The 20,369-nt window shown below is 52.1% G+C and overlaps 9 protein-coding genes across 9 annotated transcripts; 6 read left to right on the forward strand and 3 right to left on the reverse strand.

Moving 5' to 3' along the window:
* Positions 1–1,533: 1,533 nt before the first annotated feature.
* J4E84_005245 (uncharacterized protein) lies at positions 1,534–3,707 on the forward strand (the record flags this gene model as incomplete). The annotated part of the gene is made up of 2 exons (XM_049387842.1): positions 1,534–1,603; positions 1,645–3,707. The coding sequence occupies 2 exons, from the start codon at positions 1,534–1,536 to the stop codon at positions 3,705–3,707; spliced, it is 2,133 nt and encodes a 710-aa protein (XP_049244082.1).
* Positions 3,708–4,123: 416 nt separating this feature from the next.
* Positions 4,124–5,323, forward strand: J4E84_005246 (uncharacterized protein; the record flags this gene model as incomplete). The annotated part of the gene is made up of 3 exons (XM_049387843.1): positions 4,124–4,213; positions 4,263–4,517; positions 4,568–5,323. 3 exons carry the CDS (start codon positions 4,124–4,126, stop codon positions 5,321–5,323), a joined length of 1,101 nt encoding a protein of 366 aa, XP_049244083.1.
* An 87-nt stretch (positions 5,324–5,410) lies between these two features.
* Positions 5,411–5,875, reverse strand: J4E84_005247 (uncharacterized protein; the record flags this gene model as incomplete). Its single annotated transcript, XM_049387844.1, has 1 exon — positions 5,411–5,875. One exon carries the CDS (start codon positions 5,873–5,875, stop codon positions 5,411–5,413), a length of 465 nt encoding a protein of 154 aa, XP_049244084.1.
* A 439-nt stretch (positions 5,876–6,314) lies between these two features.
* J4E84_005248 (uncharacterized protein) lies at positions 6,315–7,422 on the forward strand (the record flags this gene model as incomplete). Its single annotated transcript, XM_049387845.1, has 3 exons — positions 6,315–6,550; positions 6,602–7,258; positions 7,314–7,422. 3 exons carry the CDS (start codon positions 6,315–6,317, stop codon positions 7,420–7,422), a joined length of 1,002 nt encoding a protein of 333 aa, XP_049244085.1.
* Positions 7,423–7,514: 92 nt separating this feature from the next.
* On the reverse strand, positions 7,515–8,560 carry QA3 (Quinate dehydrogenase; the record flags this gene model as incomplete). Its single annotated transcript, XM_049387846.1, has 3 exons — positions 7,515–7,946; positions 8,009–8,304; positions 8,359–8,560. 3 exons carry the CDS (start codon positions 8,558–8,560, stop codon positions 7,515–7,517), a joined length of 930 nt encoding a protein of 309 aa, XP_049244086.1.
* Positions 8,561–9,363: 803 nt separating this feature from the next.
* J4E84_005250 (uncharacterized protein) lies at positions 9,364–11,119 on the forward strand (the record flags this gene model as incomplete). The annotated part of the gene is made up of 4 exons (XM_049387847.1): positions 9,364–9,681; positions 9,736–9,944; positions 10,001–10,542; positions 10,596–11,119. The coding sequence occupies 4 exons, from the start codon at positions 9,364–9,366 to the stop codon at positions 11,117–11,119; spliced, it is 1,593 nt and encodes a 530-aa protein (XP_049244087.1).
* Positions 11,120–12,560: 1,441 nt separating this feature from the next.
* On the forward strand, positions 12,561–13,580 carry J4E84_005251 (uncharacterized protein; the record flags this gene model as incomplete). The annotated part of the gene is made up of 1 exon (XM_049387848.1): positions 12,561–13,580. The coding sequence occupies one exon, from the start codon at positions 12,561–12,563 to the stop codon at positions 13,578–13,580; it is 1,020 nt and encodes a 339-aa protein (XP_049244088.1).
* A 1,898-nt stretch (positions 13,581–15,478) lies between these two features.
* Positions 15,479–16,024, reverse strand: J4E84_005252 (uncharacterized protein; the record flags this gene model as incomplete). Its single annotated transcript, XM_049387849.1, has 1 exon — positions 15,479–16,024. One exon carries the CDS (start codon positions 16,022–16,024, stop codon positions 15,479–15,481), a length of 546 nt encoding a protein of 181 aa, XP_049244089.1.
* Positions 16,025–16,591: 567 nt separating this feature from the next.
* On the forward strand, positions 16,592–18,970 carry J4E84_005253 (uncharacterized protein; the record flags this gene model as incomplete). The annotated part of the gene is made up of 1 exon (XM_049387850.1): positions 16,592–18,970. One exon carries the CDS (start codon positions 16,592–16,594, stop codon positions 18,968–18,970), a length of 2,379 nt encoding a protein of 792 aa, XP_049244090.1.
* Between the last annotated feature and the right edge of the window lie 1,399 nt (positions 18,971–20,369).

Below are 20,369 nucleotides of genomic sequence, written 5' to 3' on the forward strand. Positions count from 1 at the left end.
TGAAGCTGCACAAAGAGAACTTAGGAGTGGTTGAGTGAGATTCCCGTCAGGCGGAAGGGCCTACGATATCTATTCGCAGCTCCACCATTCTGGCGCACGGATGGAAAGTCTTTCTATAAGTAAAAGCGGTGACATAAGCCTGGACGGCTGTCCTGATTCCGTATTCGAGAAACCCCATGATCAATGCTGATGGAGTCTGGCCTCATTGGCTGGATTCAGAAAGACGGCTGACAACAACTTCCGCAAAGGCTGAGCCAGCAGTGGGCCCAACAAGGAAGCGGTTAACATTTGACAGATTGAAGGTGGATATGCTCAGTGACGGATCTTTGGCGCTCCGAAGGTACGAAAGGACGTCATACTATTTTCATCTCTGTTGTCGTGTTTAGGGTATTCTCGATTGAGGCTGAGTGGGTTATATTTAGCATCGGGTAGGTGGGCCAATCGTAATGACCAACGGATGCGGGTCGCCCGACACGGGTACGAGAGAACTTGAAACTAATGTTCGGCGCATAGGATCTTTTTCGGAGTATTTCAGGCTTATTCTTCGCATCGCATGCCATTGTTAGAGTCGCGCGCTCGGAAAAAGCATAGTAGAAGTCGTATAAAAGGCGGGGACATCATGGAAGCACTGCAATTGCATACAACGTGTCGAACAGAACTGGTAGGTTATTCTCGTTATTTTCGCTTTGTCCATCATCCACAAGCGTTGGAATGAGTGTCGTTTCTATGCGCATTATGTTCTTTGTTGGTATTCGAGGTGGTAAAGAAGGACGCCGAGCTTGAAACGCTGCAAATGTAGTGAACGCTGTTTGTGTAAAGAAAGAAACTGCATTGCTTCTTTTGATGGTCATTCCTGACGCACTCAGATGCCGCCACCTATAGCCAGTAGTCAGCGCAATGTACGTTTTACTGATCGTGTGTTTCGGAGCAACGCTGCATCATCTCAATGCAATTGACATATCGTACCTGACCTGTCGACCGTGACGGTGTAGTCTCCATCGACCCGGGCTCTCTGCCTGTCGGCGAGTGTCTTGGACTTGACAACAAAGTAACCGCTGCCGAGCGAAGCCAGAGTGAACAAAGTCATATTGCGAGGACTGCAAGCTAGGGTCAGCACCAGCTAGCTCGCTAGATACAAGCTGAAGCTAGACAGCTCTGAATCAGCGGTCAACTTACGTGAGAAGTCTGGAGAGTTGAGACATGGTGATGTATCTGGGATGTATTCAGCTAGACGTGAATGTTGAAATGCGTGTACAATGTCAGCTTCCTCAGAAGGCGGAGAAGTTGTTGAGACAGCGGAGAGGCTTCCGGAACAGTCGTGTGATGTATTTCCCCTCTCGAGGGTGACGCAGCTAAAGCTTCCCCAGATCGGGCTGCCGAATCCCTGACCGTGCGTGCGATGACCTCCGCGGCGGTAACCAATGCACGCTTTTCGCCGCCGATCTGCCACCGCCCGGCAGAAAAGGTTCGAGTTCCACAGCTGCAATTCCGCGCGCGCCTCCCCACTGCTTGCACCAACACGCGCATCCCACCATGCCTCTCCCTAAGCGACAGACGATACCTGTAAAGGGCGCCAAGGCCAGCGCGCCTAAGGGCAAGTCGTGTTTCACGCGTCATCCGAGGACTGCGCTAATCTTTCCACAGACGACTCGCGATTCGCAAATTTCGAAACCGACCCCAAATTCAGACTCCCATCGAAGAAGCACACCAAGACCAAGCTTGATCCGCGATTCTCGCGATTAAAAAGCGACCCCGACTTCTACAACAAGGCCACGGTCGACAAATACGGCCGCAAGGTGGACAAGAAGGCTGGCAAAAAGGCCATTGACCGGTTATACGACGCCGATAGCGACGACAAAGACGACGAAGACGAAGATGAAGCCGAAGACGAGCCCGAGCTAGTACGCCCGGCCGACAAGAAGCGAGACAAGGCGGTCAAGAAGGAGATGCAGAGGGTGGAGCAGCAAGGCTTCGACCCTATCCGAGACGGTGGACTAGAGTCTTCATCGGACGAAAGCTCGAGCGACGAAGAGGATGAGGCTGAGCTGGAGGAGCAGACCGAGCTCGCCGGTGACGACAACGAAGTCCCGACGGGCGACATCTCGGCACGTCTGGCTGCCGTGAACATGGACTGGGATAACATACGGGCCACCGACATCATGGCCGTAGCAAACTCCTTTGTTCCGGCTGATGGACGCATTCTCAACGTCGTCATATACCCTAGCGAGTTCGGTATGGAGCGCCTACAACGGGAAGAAATCGAAGGACCTCCTCGCGAGATCTTTGCTTCGACGTCCAACAAGGACAAGAACAACATTAGCGCGCTCGACGACGACGACTCCGACGCTTTTGAGGTGAACGACGAGGAACAAAATAGGGAAGAGTTACAGGGAGATGAGACAGGCGAAGAGTTCGACTCCACCAAGTTGCGAGCCTACCAGCTCGACCGGTTACGCTACTACTATGCCGTCATCACATGCTCTTCCGCGAACGTCGCAAAGTCCATCTACGACAACCTCGATGGCCGCGAGTATCTGACAAGCGCCAACTTCTTCGACCTGCGATTCGTCCCCGACGGCACAACCTTTGATCAAGATCCCCACGACGAATGCGCAAAGCTGCCGGACGGTTACAAACCTAATGAGTTTTCTACGGATGCGCTCACACACTCAAAAGTCAAGCTGACCTGGGACGCCGATGATGCGACACGGAAGGAGGTACAAAAGCGTGCTTTCTCGCGCAAGGAGATTGACGAGAACGAGCTGCAAGCATACTTGGGCTCTGACCAGTCGTCGTCCGAGGATGAGGAAGAAGCAGCAAAGATGGACAAAGCTGCAAGTCTCAGAGCGGCCCTGGGACTGGAGGCACCTGGCAAATCTTCGAAAACGAAGAAGAAGGCGTCTGCGAAACGGGATCGCGACTTCCCAAAGCCGGATAGCGAGATGCAGATCACCTTCACGGGAGGCCTTTCTAGCGGAGCTGGCAATGGTGACGTGTTCGAAAATGACATCCCACTGCAAGAGACTACAATGGAGAGGTACGTTCGAAAGGAGAAAGAAAGGAAGGCGAAACGTAAAGAGAGGTGGGAAGCCAAGAAGGCTGGACGCGATCCCGACGCACCAGTCGAGCAGGAGGCCGATGCCCCAGCGGCTGCGGACGATGACGATCCCTTCAACGATCCCTTCTTTGCTTCTGATCCCGAAGAAGCTGCCAAAGCCTCCAAGCCCAAGTCGAAGAAGTCTGAGAAGGCCAAGAAGAAGGCAGAGCAAGAGGAAAAGGACCAGGCTGCGGCAGCTGAGCGAGCGAACCTGGAACTACTTATGGCAGATGAAGACGATTCAAAGCTGCGTCACTTCGACATGAACGAGATCGTCAAGTCGGAGAAGGCTAAGAAGAAGGGCAAGAAAGCGAAAAAGAACGCTCCCATCGTGGAGGACAACTTCCAGATCGATACCACCGATCCCCGTTTCGCGAAACTCTACCAAAGCCATGAGTTTGCCATCGATCCCACAAACCCAAGGTTCAAGGAGACGTCTGCTATGAAGGCGCTGCTAGAAGAGGGCCGCAAGAAGCGAAAGCAAGGCACGGAGGACGACGAGCCAGATCATCAACGAGAGACGAAGAAATCTAAGCAAGATGCTGTAGATGGTGAGGATGACATCAAGAAGCTGGCTGCGCGTGTAAAGGCGAAGAGCAAACAAAAGTGAAGTAGGTTCTATAGATAGAATGTGATACCCAGCGAACGGCCTACATTAGCCATTCTACGCAGAATCTGCGCTCGATACGTGGATTTTTTGTTGTTTCAGGGTCTCTCGGGTTGCATCTAACGCGAGCTTCGGTGATAGCTCCTTCCTCCCCTACGCTTGCCTCGGGGTGACACGTGCAATGCCGGCAACCTTGGGAACTAGTACTTCCGGTTCACCTCAGGCACATCGATCCCTCTCTCCCTCTCTCACCGCCTTCTCCTCACCTACCTAACGCCCTCCATCTTCGCATACATCTATCACTAGCATTTTTCCAGGCGTCTCGCAATGCCCTGTTTGGGCAGTTTGCATAACCTTATACCATCGCGGTCGCGACTCTTAGATCACTGCAAGTCCAGCTGTAAACTTCCGGTCAGTGTATGGCACCTCCATGGGTCACATTCGATAGTATTGCGACCTGGGATGGAGATTGTGCCAATGGAGCAGAGCCAGACATTGCTGGCGTCGGTGTAAGTACTCTAATTCATCTAGTCTAGGCTCAAGCTGACAACACTGCAGGTCGTCTTGTCCTTCGTCATTGCAAGCTTCATGACCACGTTCGCGTCCATCCTCGCTATGCTTCTCGATCAAGCCTTCGATACGAAAGGTCACTTCACACCTCGAGCGCCGCTCACATACATCCGTGAGCGCTTCTTGGAGAACGAGTGGAAGAAGCACTATGCGTGGCGACCGTTTCTAGACCCACTCATCATCGGATTCGGCGATCAACAACTCATCACAGGCTATGCCGTACTCCTGAGCGGATGGATCAAAGTACGCTCGATTTTCCATCGAGATGTCCCATGCTGACAGAACACAATCAGGTGGCTCAAGGCTCTTTCCGAGTGCAAGGTTCCCACTTCGTTCTTATCCTCTACGTGTGTGCGCTATCCTCCTCCTCTCATCTCGCCGCTCTGATAACGCTCCGCAAATACTTCCGCAAGTACAAGCTCATTGCGAAAATCCGCCTCACACTCGTCGTATTCTTCGCTGTTTTCCTACTCACTTCCATGATTGCCGCGATTTCCATGCCGCCGATCCTCGTCGAAGGCGACGATGGCACATCCATGGTACGAAGTCGTGTACAGAGGCTTTCATTCCTTGTCCCTCTATTCCTCATTCTCGTCGGCTTCTCAACAGCATTGGTGTGCATTCTGTACGACCCAGAAGGAAGAGGACTGGAATCACCGTCATCGTCGTCTTCGGAGAGATCACTACAAGCACTCGTACGCCGTTTTACAGACTCGACACAAAAGCAGAAGGGCTTCTCGCTTCGAGCGCTTTCCCCAGCGCGGCTCGGCTTTCAATGCATCTACTACCTCTTCCTCAACCCAGCAATCACGTTCGTAGTCCAAATTCTACTCGCCATACTGTCCGCCATCTTGGTGCTCACGCAGAAGTTTGCAAGGCCAGAGGATCCGGATAAGTTTTGCGGACTGCAAGATGACGAAGAGAATGTCTGGGGGTTTGGCCAGACTTTGAGCGTGGTCATGCTTCTGTTGCCAGCTATAACAGCTTTGCAAACGTACCTCGAGGCGCGACAGGACATCAAGAAGGGCTTTACTAGAACGCACGATTGAGCTGGTAGGCGAGAGAAACAATCCGAAACCACCCAACATTAATAATCAAATATTATTGCACCGCATCAGTCTTCCACATGCGATTATCTACAGCTTTGCTTTCTTCTCATCCTTCTCCCGAAGGTACCTCACCGCAAACTCAATAGCAGCCTCATACCCAAACACCCCCAATCCACAGATAACAGCCTCCGCCTTATCACTCAGATAGCTATGATGTCTAAACGCCTCCCTCCTATGCACATTACTGATATGTATTTCAACAAACGGTATCTCCACGCCAGCCAACGCATCTCGCAACGCTACGCTCGTATGTGTGAAAGCGCCTGGATTTATGACGATGAAGTCGACATTGCCGCGTGCCTCATGTATGCGATCGACAAGGACGCCTTCGTGATTCGATTGGATGTGAGCGAAGTTTGTGGATTGCGCGGCGCATTGTTTGTGTGCGGAGGCGATTACGTCGGAGAGGGATGTGGAGCCGTAGATTGTGGGTTCGCGCGTGCCGAGGAGGTTGAGGTTTGGGCCGTTTATTAGGAGGATGGATTTGGGCATTTTGGGCTGTTGGATGGGGGATATATGTGCTAAGGAGATATTTGTTGACCTAGAAAGACTTGATGATCCCGGTCGTGGAAACTGTCGAGATGTGCTGGTGTTATGCGTCTATGGCAAAGACGGGAAGGTCCACGGGTGTGTCGCGTCGCGTGGGTAGGCCCACCTTGACATGCTTCGTTCCGAGATTCCGATGGCTGTCGGAACGTAGGGAAGGGGAAAAGTCCTTACCCCCACCCCTAACGATCGGCCTTCTTGCCCTCAGTTGCGAGCATGACGTCCCACTTCCCTACATACAGCCATCAGGTCGCTTTCCGCTTCTAGCCGGTACGGTTCCAGACGGAGGTTTTGGGACGCGATTCGTTATGGCGCGTGTCGGTCGCCATGGCGTTTCTTCTGAGCCAAACATCTACCTACCATGTACACAATACCCGCGATCAACATGATGGAAATATCAAGAGAAGAGCTAGATGAGATCTATGCGTTTGCCGTGCAGCTAGGCCGGCAGGCCGGCAAGATGCTTATGGATGCTGCGCAACTGCGGATAGAGGGTGGGAATGCGACGGGACAGGATGAACATGTTCAGAAGGAGAATGCTGTTGATCTGGTTACCGAGACAGATGAAGATGTTGAAGCGTTTATCAAGAAGGCGATAGCTGACAAGTACCCCCAGCACAAGTATGTCCCCTGCTCCAGAACTCTTCAGTTGCATACCTTAACATTCAGCAGATTCGTCGGCGAAGAATCCTACAGCAAAGGCTCATCTCGCGACTACCTGATCGACAACTCCGCAACATGGTGTGTCGACCCGCTCGACGGAACCGTAAACTACATCCACCTCTTCCCCATGTTCTGCGTCAGCATCGCCTTCATATACAAGTCCAAACCGCTCATTGGCGTCATATACGCGCCGTTCACGAACCAGTTCTTCTCTTCCTGCGCCGGTCGCGGGGCCTTCTTCAACGAAATCCAACGCCTCCCACTCGTCCGCAACCCAATACCACCTATGCCAGAGAAAGCGCCTAGCGGATGTGTCTTTTCATGTGAATGGGGTAAAGATAGGAGGGATACGCCAGATGGCAATATGCATCGCAAAATTGAGAGCTTTGTCAACATGGCAGCCGAAATTGGGGGGAGACAGGGAAGAGGAGGAATGGTGCATGGTGTGAGAAGTTTAGGGAGTGCGACGCTCGATCTGGCATATGTTGCGATGGGTTCGTTTGACATTTGGTGGGAGGGAGGCTGTTGGGAGTGGGACGTCGCGGCTGGCATTGCTATATTGCAAGAAGCTGGAGGTCTAGTGACTACGGCAAATCCACCGGAGGACTGGCCTGGCGCGCCTATAGAGGAAGTGAGGTTGGGAAGCCGATTATATTTGGCTATCAGGTAAGCCAGTATTGCAGTAAATCAAAACGACGCTTATGCTAATATTTCGTTACAGACCTGCGGGGCCATCACCCACGGAAACAGGCCGACAGAGTCAAGAGAGGACAGTCCGCGAGGTATGGCGGCGAGTACGCAATCTAGACTACTCGCGGCCCGGGGCTTAGCGACTTGCAATTCAACCCTTTCCAAGTTGACAAAGGACTCGCATGTTCACCCGTGCCTCGCATGTTGTGTGTATGTCCAATTCCATTAATATCTACAGCCTTGCTTCGTTCAACTTCCTAGCAATAGCCTCCTGTACCTGCACCACCGGCAGATCCGCCACGGCCTTCCCTGTCCAATACCGGTCTTGTTCCAGACCCTGGTATATCAATGCCTCTGTCCCCAGCACGATCTGCCAATCATTTTGTTTTCCTACCTCCGCAATCTCCGTCCATGTCGTAGGGTGGTAGCACATCTCCAACAAAGCTCCCTTGTGCGACTTCGCAAGGAAGCATTCGAGAACTTGTCGCGCCTCAATTTCGGCGGGTGTGACGGGTGTGAAGTTTGGTACGCAGGCTACAATCGCACCGACACCTTCGAGGCTTTGCGCTTGCGAGACGGAGGAGACGTGGACGAGGGAGTCGCCGTAGCCGCGGGCTGTGCACTCTTCGATTACAGCTGCGACTTCTGTGGGATCTCTGTTGACCTAGAGTGATGTTGTCAGAACGAGTTTCCACCTTCTAGGAATGCGTTTGTCTGGTCACTCACGAGATATATGGCGCTGGCTTTCATCCACTTCCTCAGCGCATACACTGCGCTTCTCGCTGCGCCGCCTCCACCGATCACTAACGCAGGTCTGTTCTCGAACTTCGCTGGATCCACGTTGTATGCAAACGCATCTCTTATCCCGATGACGTCGGTATTGGTGCCCATGTATAACCGGTTCCCTGAAGCGTCTTGTTGGATGAAGAGTGTGTTTACTGCGCCTACGTCCCTTCCCTCTTCTGTTAGGCCGTCGAGGTGTTTTAGTATGGCGACCTTGTGGGGCATTGTGACCGAGGCGCCTACACTATTGTCAGTCGGCTACTCAAGTTACTGTTTCGTCGTGTTGCGCATACCGTAGAATTGAGGGTGCTTGATCAATTGCAGGAACAGACTCATGTCTCTTGACTCCAGAGGGTATTGAGCCCAGTTCAATCCAAGGTTGTCGTACACAGTCTTGTGTAGTAAAGGCGACATTGAGTGGGCGATCGGGTGACCAAAGAGGTAGCCATGGCGCTCGGTTTGCGAGACTTCTGGTATGCTGGTTTCGGTAGACATGGTGGGATGTGAATGTCGTGTGCTTAGGAGACGAAGATGAAGTTTGGGGACGTTTGCCGTTCTGGTGACGCCTGATGCTCTTCCAGATATTGAATCCTCGGAAAGCGGGTATTCGGGGTAGAAGACAAGCGCTCCATGATTACGTCCAACGCATGCGCCGATACCCCAGATTCAACGCGTTGGGGACCGGAAAAAGTCATGTCGCGCGTGGAGGAGACGCGAGTCAAGCGCGTGCAGGCTATGCGACGGTCCGGTGTGCGACTGACAGCTGCGTCCTCCTCCCAATCAGCGAAGATGCCCCGGCCACTAAACCTCGCGTGTAAATGCGTTTCCGGGCCCTGCAGCATCACCAACCCTGTGGGTAATTCCTTCACTTCCCAACTAGGCATGACCGGCGCGAAAATCCAGGTCCCTAGGAACGGTCTGGGGTCGGCGAGAGCATGGTTCCTCTCCGCAATCGCACAATGTTCAATTCTTCCTGGGGGTGCTTAGCGATTCTTCCGGGCCAAGCTCAGCATCAACCTTTCTGCGAATTGGACGGCCAATGAGCACATGCGCAACTGCTTGACACCTTCATAGCTCATCTCCATGGGGTTTGTGGCGTTTTCTCCACATACTCCGCAAAACAGCACGTTGCCGGGTTCCTCTCGGTCGGGATATATAGGTGTAGGCCGATCTTCGTCCATTGAAGTACTCCTCATCTCGCCCCAGCTACGCCTACCTGTCTGGCTAGCAACCTTCATCGGTGCCATCTGAGTCCATCACTTTGGATTTCCTAAGGCACATCGGAACACTACACCAACATGGGTCTCCTTACCATCGTCGAAGATCGACCAACACCAAAGGCGGTTTACAACTGGAGAGTCTACACAGCAGCATGCATTGCATCATGGGCAGCATGCATGATCGGCTACGACAGTGCCTTCATTGGCACGACTTTGGCCCTGCCATCCTTCGTTGAGGAATTCCGTTTCGCGGAGATGGACCCCGCCGAGTTGAATCTGACAAAGGCCAACATCGTCTCGGTGTACCAAGCTGGTGCATTCTTCGGAGCTTTTGGAGCGTATGCGTCCAGTCATTACATTGGCAGGAGGAAGTCGCTCATTCTCTGGGTACTCATTGTGAGTCACCCGAGTACTTTACAGATATACTGGAGCAAATGCTGACATAGCCAGTTCATTTTGGGTGCTGGCATGATGCTGGGTGCTAATGGCGACCGAGGCCTCGGTTTGATCATTGGTGGTCGCGTACTAGCAGGTCTGGGTGTTGGTGGATGCAGCAACATGGTTCCTATCTACATCTCCGAATTATCACCACCAGCTGTGCGCGGACGGCTGGTCGGTATCTACGAGCTCGGCTGGCAAATGGGAGGTCTCGTTGGATTGTAAGTCATGCAACCTGGATTCCATTCGAGAGTAACACGTACTGACACACTCATAGCTGGATCAACTATGGTCTTCAGGAGACGATGGAGCCTTCCCACAAGCAATGGATCATTCCGTTCGCTGTGCAACTCATTCCTGCCGGCTGCCTCTTGCTTGGCGCCTTCTGGATGCCGGAATCACCTCGATGGTGCCTGACCAAGGGAAAGCGCGAACAAGCACTGAAGGATCTATGCTGGATCCGTAACCTTCCCCAAGACCACACATATATTATGGAGGAGCTTGATGCCATAGATGCTCAGGTCGAACATGACAGAATCACTGTCGGACCTGGATTCTGGAAGCCGTTCCTTGCGCTTAAACAACGCAAGGTGCAATACCGCATCTTCCTCGGCGGCATGCTTTTCCTCTGGCAGAACGGATCCGGTATCAACGCAATCAACTACTACTCTCCAACTGTCTTCAAGAGTCTCGGCGTCACGGAAGGCTTCCTTACCACTGGTATCTTCGGTGTCGTCAAGTGCGTTCTGACCTTTGTCTGGCTTATCTGGCTCATCGACCGCCTCGGTCGCACTAAGCTCCTCATGTTCGGCGCTCTCGGTAAGTTTTCAATCCATCAAAAGGATACGAAACATACACTAACTACTTAACAGGCGGATCTCTGTGCATGTGGTACATCGCTGCCTACATCAAGATCGCTGACCCAACCAACAACAAGAACGCTTCGGGCGAACTCTCCTCCGGCGGTATCAGCGCAGTCTTCTTCTTCTACCTCTGGACAGCCTTCTACACCCCTTCATGGAACGGTACTCCATGGGTCATCAACTCCGAGATGTACAGCCAGCAGACGCGTTCCTTGGGTCAAGCATTCGCCGCAGCAAACAACTGGTTCTGGAACTTCATCATCTCTCGTTTCACACCCCAGATGTTTGCCTCCATGGGCTACGGAGTATACATGTTCTTCGCATGCCTCATGCTGCTCTCTATACCCTTTGTCTTCTTTCTGATACCCGAGACAAAGGGAGTCCCGCTTGAGCGCATGGACGAGCTCTTCACCATCAAGCCCGCTTTCAAGGCACATGGTATCCTTGTGGACAGGATGAAGGAGAATGAGGAAGTAAACTTGACGATCAGGGATGAGAAGGCAAGGGCAGATGAGCACACTGAGATGGCTTGAGTGTTATGTAGTAACACGCACTCGTAGTCGCGTGCAAATGAATGTATCATGATCAATGTGCATCACATGGGAGTTCTTTGATATCCGCCTTCGTGACTAGACTCTTCGTGATGTGCACTGTTCAGGATATTTCTGGATCAGAAGACGGTTACAATAGCGATTCCTGGTTGCCTGCATGGTCACTCGAGTTTCAGCACTGGATTAGGGGCCAATCTGTTGGCAAGTCCTCAGTGCAGCCGAGGTAGACTTATCACTAAGACCATTGTGTTTAAGATAGCCAAGGCAACATGACCGCGAACCGCGTGTCCAACCAACGATCCCAAATAACGTCATTACCCCTAAAGCACAGAGGGCGGTTTGGCCTTCCGCATCATGAGAATCAAACGCCTTCACACGTGTCGGCTATGCCGGCTCGAAACCGCTAATCATTACCGACGGGAAGAAGGCTTTCTCCACGTGCCTTCGACCCCGAGCACGCGGTCGCGCAGAAGAGTAAGCGCCTCTAGCTTAGCTGTCAGGTCGGTGCGGACTCTGCTTTCGCGCTGGCCATTGATGATGCATTACTGCAGGTGCTTAAATGGTACAGCCGGACAGTTTCGCACGCCCGGATCACTAGAAGCATCGGATCTTTCTTATCGAGGGAGTGGTCGTACAGACGTCAACCAACCGATGACATACTTGCGAAAAACCACCGGCGTCCAAAACTGCCCGCTGCGCTTCTACAGCGTTATGCAGCATTCACATCTAGCTGTTGGGTACACAAAGCGGTAAATTGTGAAAGTCTGTAGCCGTTCGCTTGCCTAGAAAGCCATGAACAGGAGTATAGGTCTCATGTGTTTTCCTATAGCGCGCCTTGGCTTGGGGATGCAAGAGTGATACGGCCCATTTTTCGATCGGGAACCGATGACCGAAGTGGCGCGATGCACCTGGGCACGGGTGTGAGCTCTTTTCCGCCCGGCTAGCGCCGAACCTCCATCTGCACCACCAAGATGTCACCAGGCTGGGCTTGCCTACTGCTTGCCACGGCACATCACGGTTGCGTAAGGGTTGTGTTTCATTTTCCAACATTATTCCGGGGGAGCGAGCGACAAGTGCTCATTGAGCGTGATTGGACGAGGAAGGTTCAATGCGTATGTGCATGGTAGGAAACGGTCGTGCAGGATGCGTTGATCAGGATATCGGTGGGTTATGAACGGCCTTGAATGTACGCCAGCTGCTTATAGATGTCTTATCAGCTTCACAAGTATGACTGCTAGCCTCTCAGTATTCATACTGTAGTTCCACCTTTACAATACCATACTGCATATTACATACGCCTCCATTTCTATCTTCTATCCTCCATCTTCTATCTTCTATCAGCATCATGCCGTGCCGCCCAGGTATCTCCTCCATGTCGCTAGGCCGATGCTACGCTGGTCACAGCCTCGAACACAAACTCTCCATGGCGGCGAAACACGGACTAGAAGGCATCGAGCTCTTCTACGAGGACCTGGTCGATCACGCCGGGTCCGACAAGCCATCCGACCTGCTCGCAGGCGCTGCCTCAGTCTACGATCTTTGCTCTTCCCTGGGCCTGGAGATCATATGCTTGCAGCCTTTCATGCACTACGAGGGTCTCTTGGACAGGACGCGACACGCTGAGCGGGTCGAAGAGATGAAGCTTTGGATGCAACTAGCGCATGTTCTCCGAACAGACATAGTCCAAGTCCCTTCGTCGTTTCTACCACCCAACCAGACATCCTCCGATACAGATCTCATCGTCAGTGATCTCCAAGAGATTGCAGACCTTGGGCTGCAACAAACACCAATCATCCGATTCGCATACGAAAGCCTGAGCTGGGGAACACACGTTGACAAATGGGAAGTATGCTGGGATATCGTACAACGGGTTGATCGAACAAACTTTGGCATCTGCCTGGACAGCTTCAACATCTTGGGCAGAATATATGCGGACCCTACCGCCGAATCTGGAAAGGTCGTAGGAGCTGATCAGGCAGTTCGCGAATCGACACAACGACTGGTTGCCCAGATTAAACCCCACAAAGAGAAGATATTTTTCATCCAGATCGTCGACGCCGAGCGTCTCGCACGACCGTTGCTTCCCGGTCATCCCTTCTACAACGCCGAACAGCCCGCTCGCATGTCTTGGAGCAGAAACTGCAGGCTGTTTTATGGCGAGACTAGTCGTGGAGCGTACTTGCCCGTGAAAGATGTCACACGTGCCATCATCAAGGACATTGGATTTGAGGGCTGGGTCAGCATGGAGTTGTTCAATCGAGTCATGAACAGAGAGGATAAGGGGGTCGTTGAAGAACTGGCACAGCGCGCTGCGGCCGCGTGGCATGCCATGTGCCATGATTTGCAGCTTGGTACGGGTGCGGTGTATGATGCATTGGCATCTATGGAGAGACCGCGAAACGAAGTAAGCAACGTGGGACAAGCCGAGTATGCGCGGCTATGAGGTGGAAGCTGACTTGGTTTTCTTGTTCAATTTCCCGTGCTTTTTATCCTTTGACAGTCTATATGTAGAAGATACCCAACAATTAAGCATCGTTCCTAAATGCGACGCCCAGAATGATGAAGGCGCACGTCTTGACTCTGCTAATCTGGACTTCTTGGATAGCGAGGCCTTGCCTTCTTTTTGAGCTCAAGAGCCTTCAGTCGCGCTCAACCAGCATCGTAGAAAGTATTGAGCGGGAATTGAGGAGATTCCTCGCTGTTATCTACGCCTAGGTTCGATGCAGTAGGCATGAAACGGCCAGTATCAGCCGCCAATAGATCGGCCATGCTTACTTCCGATGAAAATCCGAGGTTCTCCATAAACTGCGGTTGGTTTTGTAATTTCTTGGCACCATGCTTTGAAGCGAAGTCGTCGAGGAAACTTCCCAAATCACCCGAGACTAAAGCATTATAAGGATCATGAGGGTCGAAGATCGGGCCGGCCATTCCGAAATCGAATAGATTGGGTTCCAATGGTTGAAGACTGTGGCCTGCATGGCTAACGTTCATATCTGGATGGACCATAGTAGACTGGTTGGCCGGTTGCTGGTACCGATCGGTGAACGGACCGCTATGTTGTGAGACGAGAGACTGCGGAGAGGTCTGAACGGTTCCAGAATCTTCCGAAGACGCGTCTCTTAAAGTGGCCGATATCGATCGCAAAGCCGATGATGCTCTCTCCGAAGTCTCTTGTGATGAATGGCCAAGAGCAGCAAATAACTCGTGAATTCGTGTATGTGTCGGTTGATCCAGAGTCAGACTATTGGTGCTTCTCTTGATACTTTGTAATAAGCAGGTGATAACAGCTGGCATTCTTGTGACCCCAAGCTGCTGTTGTAGAATGTTCAACATGTCCAAGATCTGCTGAAGCCATGCCTGAGATGGAACGAGAGTAAACGCAGTGACGAGATAAGTGAATCGGAGAAGCAATGCAGGTGGGGTCGGTGGTGTAGAAGGTGGATCTTTCCGAATGTAATGGAGTTTTGGTGGTAACGCTGACTTCCACATCTCAAGTCGACCAATCATCTCATGTAGAAAGTTTGGCGCTGTCCGCTCCATAGACGTACATCGGAGAATGTCAACCAGTTCCATGAGAGCATTGAAAGTGCTCAAAGCGAGTGTCGGAGAGTTTGACAGACGTGATGGACCAAGATTGAGATGCCCAATCCATGGCTGCCATTCTTCCATTCCATCTTCCTCTATCTTGCCCATCCACGAAAGATCGGCCCTGTCGAGGTACGGGCGCCGCTTGAGATGTAAGGCCAAGAGGCTGTCGAGCACAAAACAACTCGAGATAACATGCTTGAGCCGAAGTGTAACAGCATCTGGCGATTCTGAAAGCATGAGGGCTAATCGTAAAGCACCGCCGACAAGATGCCAGGCAGCATCGAATAATTTCCCATGGATGTTGAACAATGCTAGATTGAGAAGGGCCTTGACGTGACCTAGTTCGAATTTGCCTAGCTCATTGGGGATAAGTTGCCTCGCGATGTCGTAAAGTCTTCCGGACGGCCATGGATGGTAGCTATCTCCTGCCAGACTCACGTCGTCATGCGTAGAGCCGACTGCAAATACACTCCACATCTCTGCATAACTTCCCGAGTTGGACATATCGCTTGACAGAGCCAAACCTTGTTCCGCATAAGAATACGATAGCTTGAGAATCTCAAGCTTGTCCGCAATGGGCAGCCAGCATTGTGTATACGTGCAGTATACCTCGATCAACCTCCAGCAGTCTGTCGGCAGGGGGGTAAGGGGAGAAGAGCTTGTAGATTGTTGCAGACGCGGAGAATGAAGGTCCGGCAATGGAGGTGGGCGCATCGCGTAGTTCGTACCACTTTGCCATGATATCTGCATAAGTCAGTACTCATCAAGATAGTCAATCAGGGCTAGTACCGAATGCTGAGACTGAGCTTTAGGTGTCATCTGGAGAAGCGTGGCATCTTCAGTGTCCACCTCGCTATCTTCGTCTGAACTTGGCGGCCTGTCCTCGCTTGCTCCTATCTGCTCTCCGGACAATGCTTTGGTAACATCTCGACAAAATCTGCTCTTGGTCCAGCTCTTGTGTAAACGATTCGAGTCCTTAGTACCCCTCGCTAGCAAGACCGTATTCTCCTGGGCCAGTTGCTCGTGTACTGAAGTCTCAATCTCAGCGTGCTGCTGGAAAATGAAGGCCAGTGTCATTTCAAGACTGCGTATGTAGCCGGGCTGGAGCCCTCGCTTCTTCGGGTTTGACGTGTATGTACACGTGCGCTTGGCGTCCAGACAGGGAGAGCAGCTGGGCTGGTTCGCGTCACATTTCTCGCGGGCATTGCGACACTGATCGCAAGCTCTTGATACCCGAAACCGTTTTACCGGTATGTCTTGTGTGACCTGGCGGCGTTTCTCCTGGGTTTGCAAAGACATGGGTTCGGCAGCGATCGTTTGCCGTCGCACAAGAAACACGAAAGCGCCTCATAGAGCCTTGCCGAAAGAGCAGATTGGTGATCACCCAGATATGGGGTGGTCGAGCATCTTGCTAAAGAAGCCATCGAGCTTACCTAGTGAGGCACTGGAGAAAGCCGGGGAAGCGTCTGCGCACCAGGATAAAGTTTTATCCCCCTGGAAAAGCGGGGCTCATCGCTATCACGTGTTTCGCTAAGGCACTCGTCGCTGCCAACTGCAGCACCATGTTCTGCTTCATGTTGTTGACACTTTGGAACTACAATTCCCAAATTCCAAGTCCCGTAAACAATGGCGTCCATGACGGTTGGTGCGAAGCGTTCATTTGCGGCAATGAACAAGGAAACCGGAGCGATGGACGGGCGAGCTTCGCTCCCAACACCATCTCCGCCGGCGTCCAAACAGCGAAGTCTACCGAATTCGGCAAGGTCAACACCAGCACCCACACAGTACGAATGCCGAAGAATGTTTGACTCCCGGGCGTCTATCGTGCTCATTGGCATGCATGGCACAGGCAAAGCAACACTGGCAATGATGGCTTCAGTAGCCTGCCAGCGAAGGGTCATCGACATGGAGAGTGTCTTCCACACCGCAACAGGCTTTTCGACCGCTGCGTATCGCAAACAGTTCGGATCTTCGAACCGTGGCCTTCGGCAGGAGGAGATCCTACGCGACACACTACAAAACCACAGCAGAGGCGCCATTATCGTCTGTAACGGAGGATTTCCGCTGGATAGCAGTAGCCAAGCTCTACTGCATGAATTCTCGGCATCGCACCCAGTGATACACATTACACGAGACGTGCGCAGTGTACGCGAATACTTAGACACGGACGAATCCAAAGTTCGAGAGTTGCTTGCTCTCAGCACTCCGGTTTTCCGGCGATGCTCGAACTACGAGTTCTACAACATATCCGAAACGAACGCAGCCCACCTCTCGGTTGCACCTGCACATCAGCCCTCTGTGCCAGCATTCCTGACGCTAAAACGAGCGGAAAGAACATTCTTCAAGTTTTTGGCACTTATCCTATCTCCCACGAATACCCGCAGAAAGATCAAGAGTGACGCGCCCACGCTCGACCCTGGTCACTTCCCATTATCGTATGTCGATTTGGAGCTTAGAAATTACACATGCGCCGTTCAGGTTGAACTATCAGATCTTACGCCTGAAGAAGTCGACATTGAAGAGCTGGAATTTGGCTGTGACGCATTCGAGATAGTCGTTGAACCCGCACAGCTTACAGCGGATCACGCGGAGAACATAAGCAAAAGTATATTCAGAGTGCGGAGGAGTACCGTGACTCCGATAATGTTTCACACGATGCCGCCTTCAGCACATTCAGGCCATTCCACAACATCCTACCTGGCAAACTTGTGGTACGGTCTACGAATGGCACCTGAGTTCGCCACTGTAGATCTTACCATGGACGAGGAACTGATCCGCGCAATCGTTGCGTCGAGGGGCTCAACCAAGATAATAGGCCATCTTCACGCAGCCATGGACTGGTACGATGTATTCTGGCTCGAAAAATACGATACAGCAATGCGATTGGGCTGCAGCCTGGTACGCTTTACCCGGCCAGCGAACTTCATGGACGATAACGCCGCCATTCAGTCATTCCGCAACACTATATACGCCAAGTCACCGAGAATACCCATAATATGTTACAACACCGGACGAGCTGGCCGCCGTTCTGCTTGCTTCAACCAGGTTCTGACTCCTGTAATACCAGAAAAGCTACGAAAGAGCGCAGATTTCGAGACCAGAGCACAAAGAAACCCAGAAACTTCATGGCTTACTGTGACAGAAGCTACACATATCCTATATGCTTCGTTTACATACGACCCTATGGAGTTTTACATCATCGGTGCCGCAGCGGGATACAGTCTTAGCCCCGCTATGCACAATGCGGCATATCGAGCGTGTGGTATGCCTCACCACTTTGACCGCCTCCAAACTGCGACACTGGACGAAAACATACGGGAGCTGATACGGCGGCCAAACTTTGGCGGCACTGCAGTCAGCCAGCCATTCAAAGTGGATGCGGTTGTTCTCTCACACTCGCTAAGTCGTCACGCTCGAGCGATTGGAGCAGTCAACACGCTTCTCCCAATTCGTCACCTCAACGACGATGGCAGCATTCCCGATGCGGATGGGGTTGAGCTCTACCAGGAACGGAACCAATCCGGACCTGTCAAAGCGCTATTTGGCGACAACACAGATTGGATAGGCATCCGATCTTGCATACGAAGAGGTCTGTCTCCCGCTAATGCTGTGCGGCCAACGACCACTTCCAGCCTGGTCATTGGGTCAGGAGGTATGGCTAGGGCGGCAATCTATGCCATGCTACAGCTTGGCATCAAGAACATCGTGATCTTCAACCGAACAATCACGAACGCACAAAAGCTAGTCAGCTACTTCTCCGCATTAGCTGCAAGCCCATCGGCGGCGAAGCTCTTCCCATCGTTCGTCCAGGGATCTCAACCCACGTTTCGCATACTTGAGTCAAGGACCGATCCCTGGCCAAAAGATCTCCGCGCACCGACAGTCATTGTATCATGCATACCTACGCATCCCGTAGGTGACGAACCATCGCCTGACTTTACGCTACCCACTCAATGGATGCAGTCTCCCTCTGGAGGTGTAGTGATAGAACTAGCTTACCGAACGCTCAATACGCCACTGACAAGACAAGTTCGCGAAGAAGCGTCAGCATCATGGATCTGCTTGGATGGCCTTGATCTGTTGCCTGAACAAGGTTTCGCTCAATTCGAACTTTTCACAGGCAAGAGAGCTCCACGCAGGATTATGCGCGAAGAAGTGTTGAAATGCTGGACCGACGAACAAGGACACTCGAATCCTAACATGGTCCGCACGCGGCTCGAAGCAATGGATGAGCAAGAGCCTTGAAGACAGTATTACGGGGCAGCCGACTTATGCACGCTTCGACTACACTGCATTTTCACGGGTACATAAGTTATTAAGAGTACGTTCATCAGCGCGACGCAGCTTCATTGACCTAGCTACCTACACTGGTCTTTTCTCGGTACAAATATCAGAGTCGCATGTTGAATGCAGTGATTAAGGAAACGACAGCACAAAACCAGACCTCATTTCCACCTCAAATCTCATTTGAGATCCTCGGGATGCAACCTCAACAACTCTCCTAGAGCTATTTCCGCTTAACCACAGAATACCTTGATAGTATTGAAGCTCGAGATATCCACACAAATCTCTCCGGAACCGACCTGCCGTTCGCCACCATCGCAGTTTTCGGATTGATAAATGAAGACTGCATTGAGCATGGCATGTCAGCTGTGCATGGCTTTATTTCAACAGTGGGGAGATCACGATACATACCACGGCAACCACCAGCTATGCCATTAACATCCATGGACTGCCCGGGCAAATGGTAACAGCCGGCATCGGGGTTCGCGTATCGGGTTCCGCTCTGGTTGGACAGGCACTCAGAGCGGCTGGGGAATGAGGTGAAGGTGACGGCTGCGTCTACAAGGGCTGCTTCGGCAGCCACTACAACTGCGGAGGACACATCTTTCTTGACGACTGCGGCGGCAGCGGTGCTCGAGGGGAAGAGCAGAGGAATGGCGAGGAGGAGAGTAGAAAGCATGGATGAGGTAATGGCAGGCATATTTGCTTGAGAAGGATTCAGATGAAGTTCTAAACTAAGCGATAGATGTTTGTCTTGGAAGATCTGGTCGTTCAAGATGCTGTCTGTTTTGCTTCTAGAAATGGGCAGAAGCCGGTGATACTTATACACCCTCATCGACTCACTTGCTCTTTTTCTGCCTACCCCCGTATCATACCTGCACCAGCACACATCCTCGAAGCAGCACCGCCTCTACCAAAGACGGTGTATTCTGTGTACGCTCGTCGTACGCTGACGAGTGGCGTGAGGTTTTCCTATCCGCATTACCTCCACCACGAGAGCGTTGCACAGCAACTCGGTGTATTTTCAAGTCTATTGATCGCGCTGAAAGCACAGAGATCTCGGCTCAGCTAACACAAAGACAAAACTCCGTTGAAGTGTGGGGTAGAGGGGTGTATTGCTATGGTGTGACCCGGCTTACTTTGTATGCCCGTTATTGCCATGGCGTGACTCGGCTTACTTTTCGTGCCTGTATCTGGTTATCATTGGACCTGGACCGACTAACGAACTAAGCAAATATTGAACAACGATATTGAATCTGGGTTGATGTGAACATGGCCATGAGAAGGAGGCGGTGAATCACGTTCCAATAGCTACGCCGCGGCGCGGGCTCAGCTATACGCTTGGTAGGGCAAACCCAAA

Source organism: Alternaria hordeiaustralica (assembly GCF_023758085.1).
Source record: "Alternaria hordeiaustralica strain BMP 2776 chromosome Unknown scaffold_9, whole genome shotgun sequence".
In the NCBI taxonomy this organism is placed as follows: Eukaryota; Fungi; Ascomycota; class Dothideomycetes; order Pleosporales; family Pleosporaceae; genus Alternaria; species Alternaria hordeiaustralica.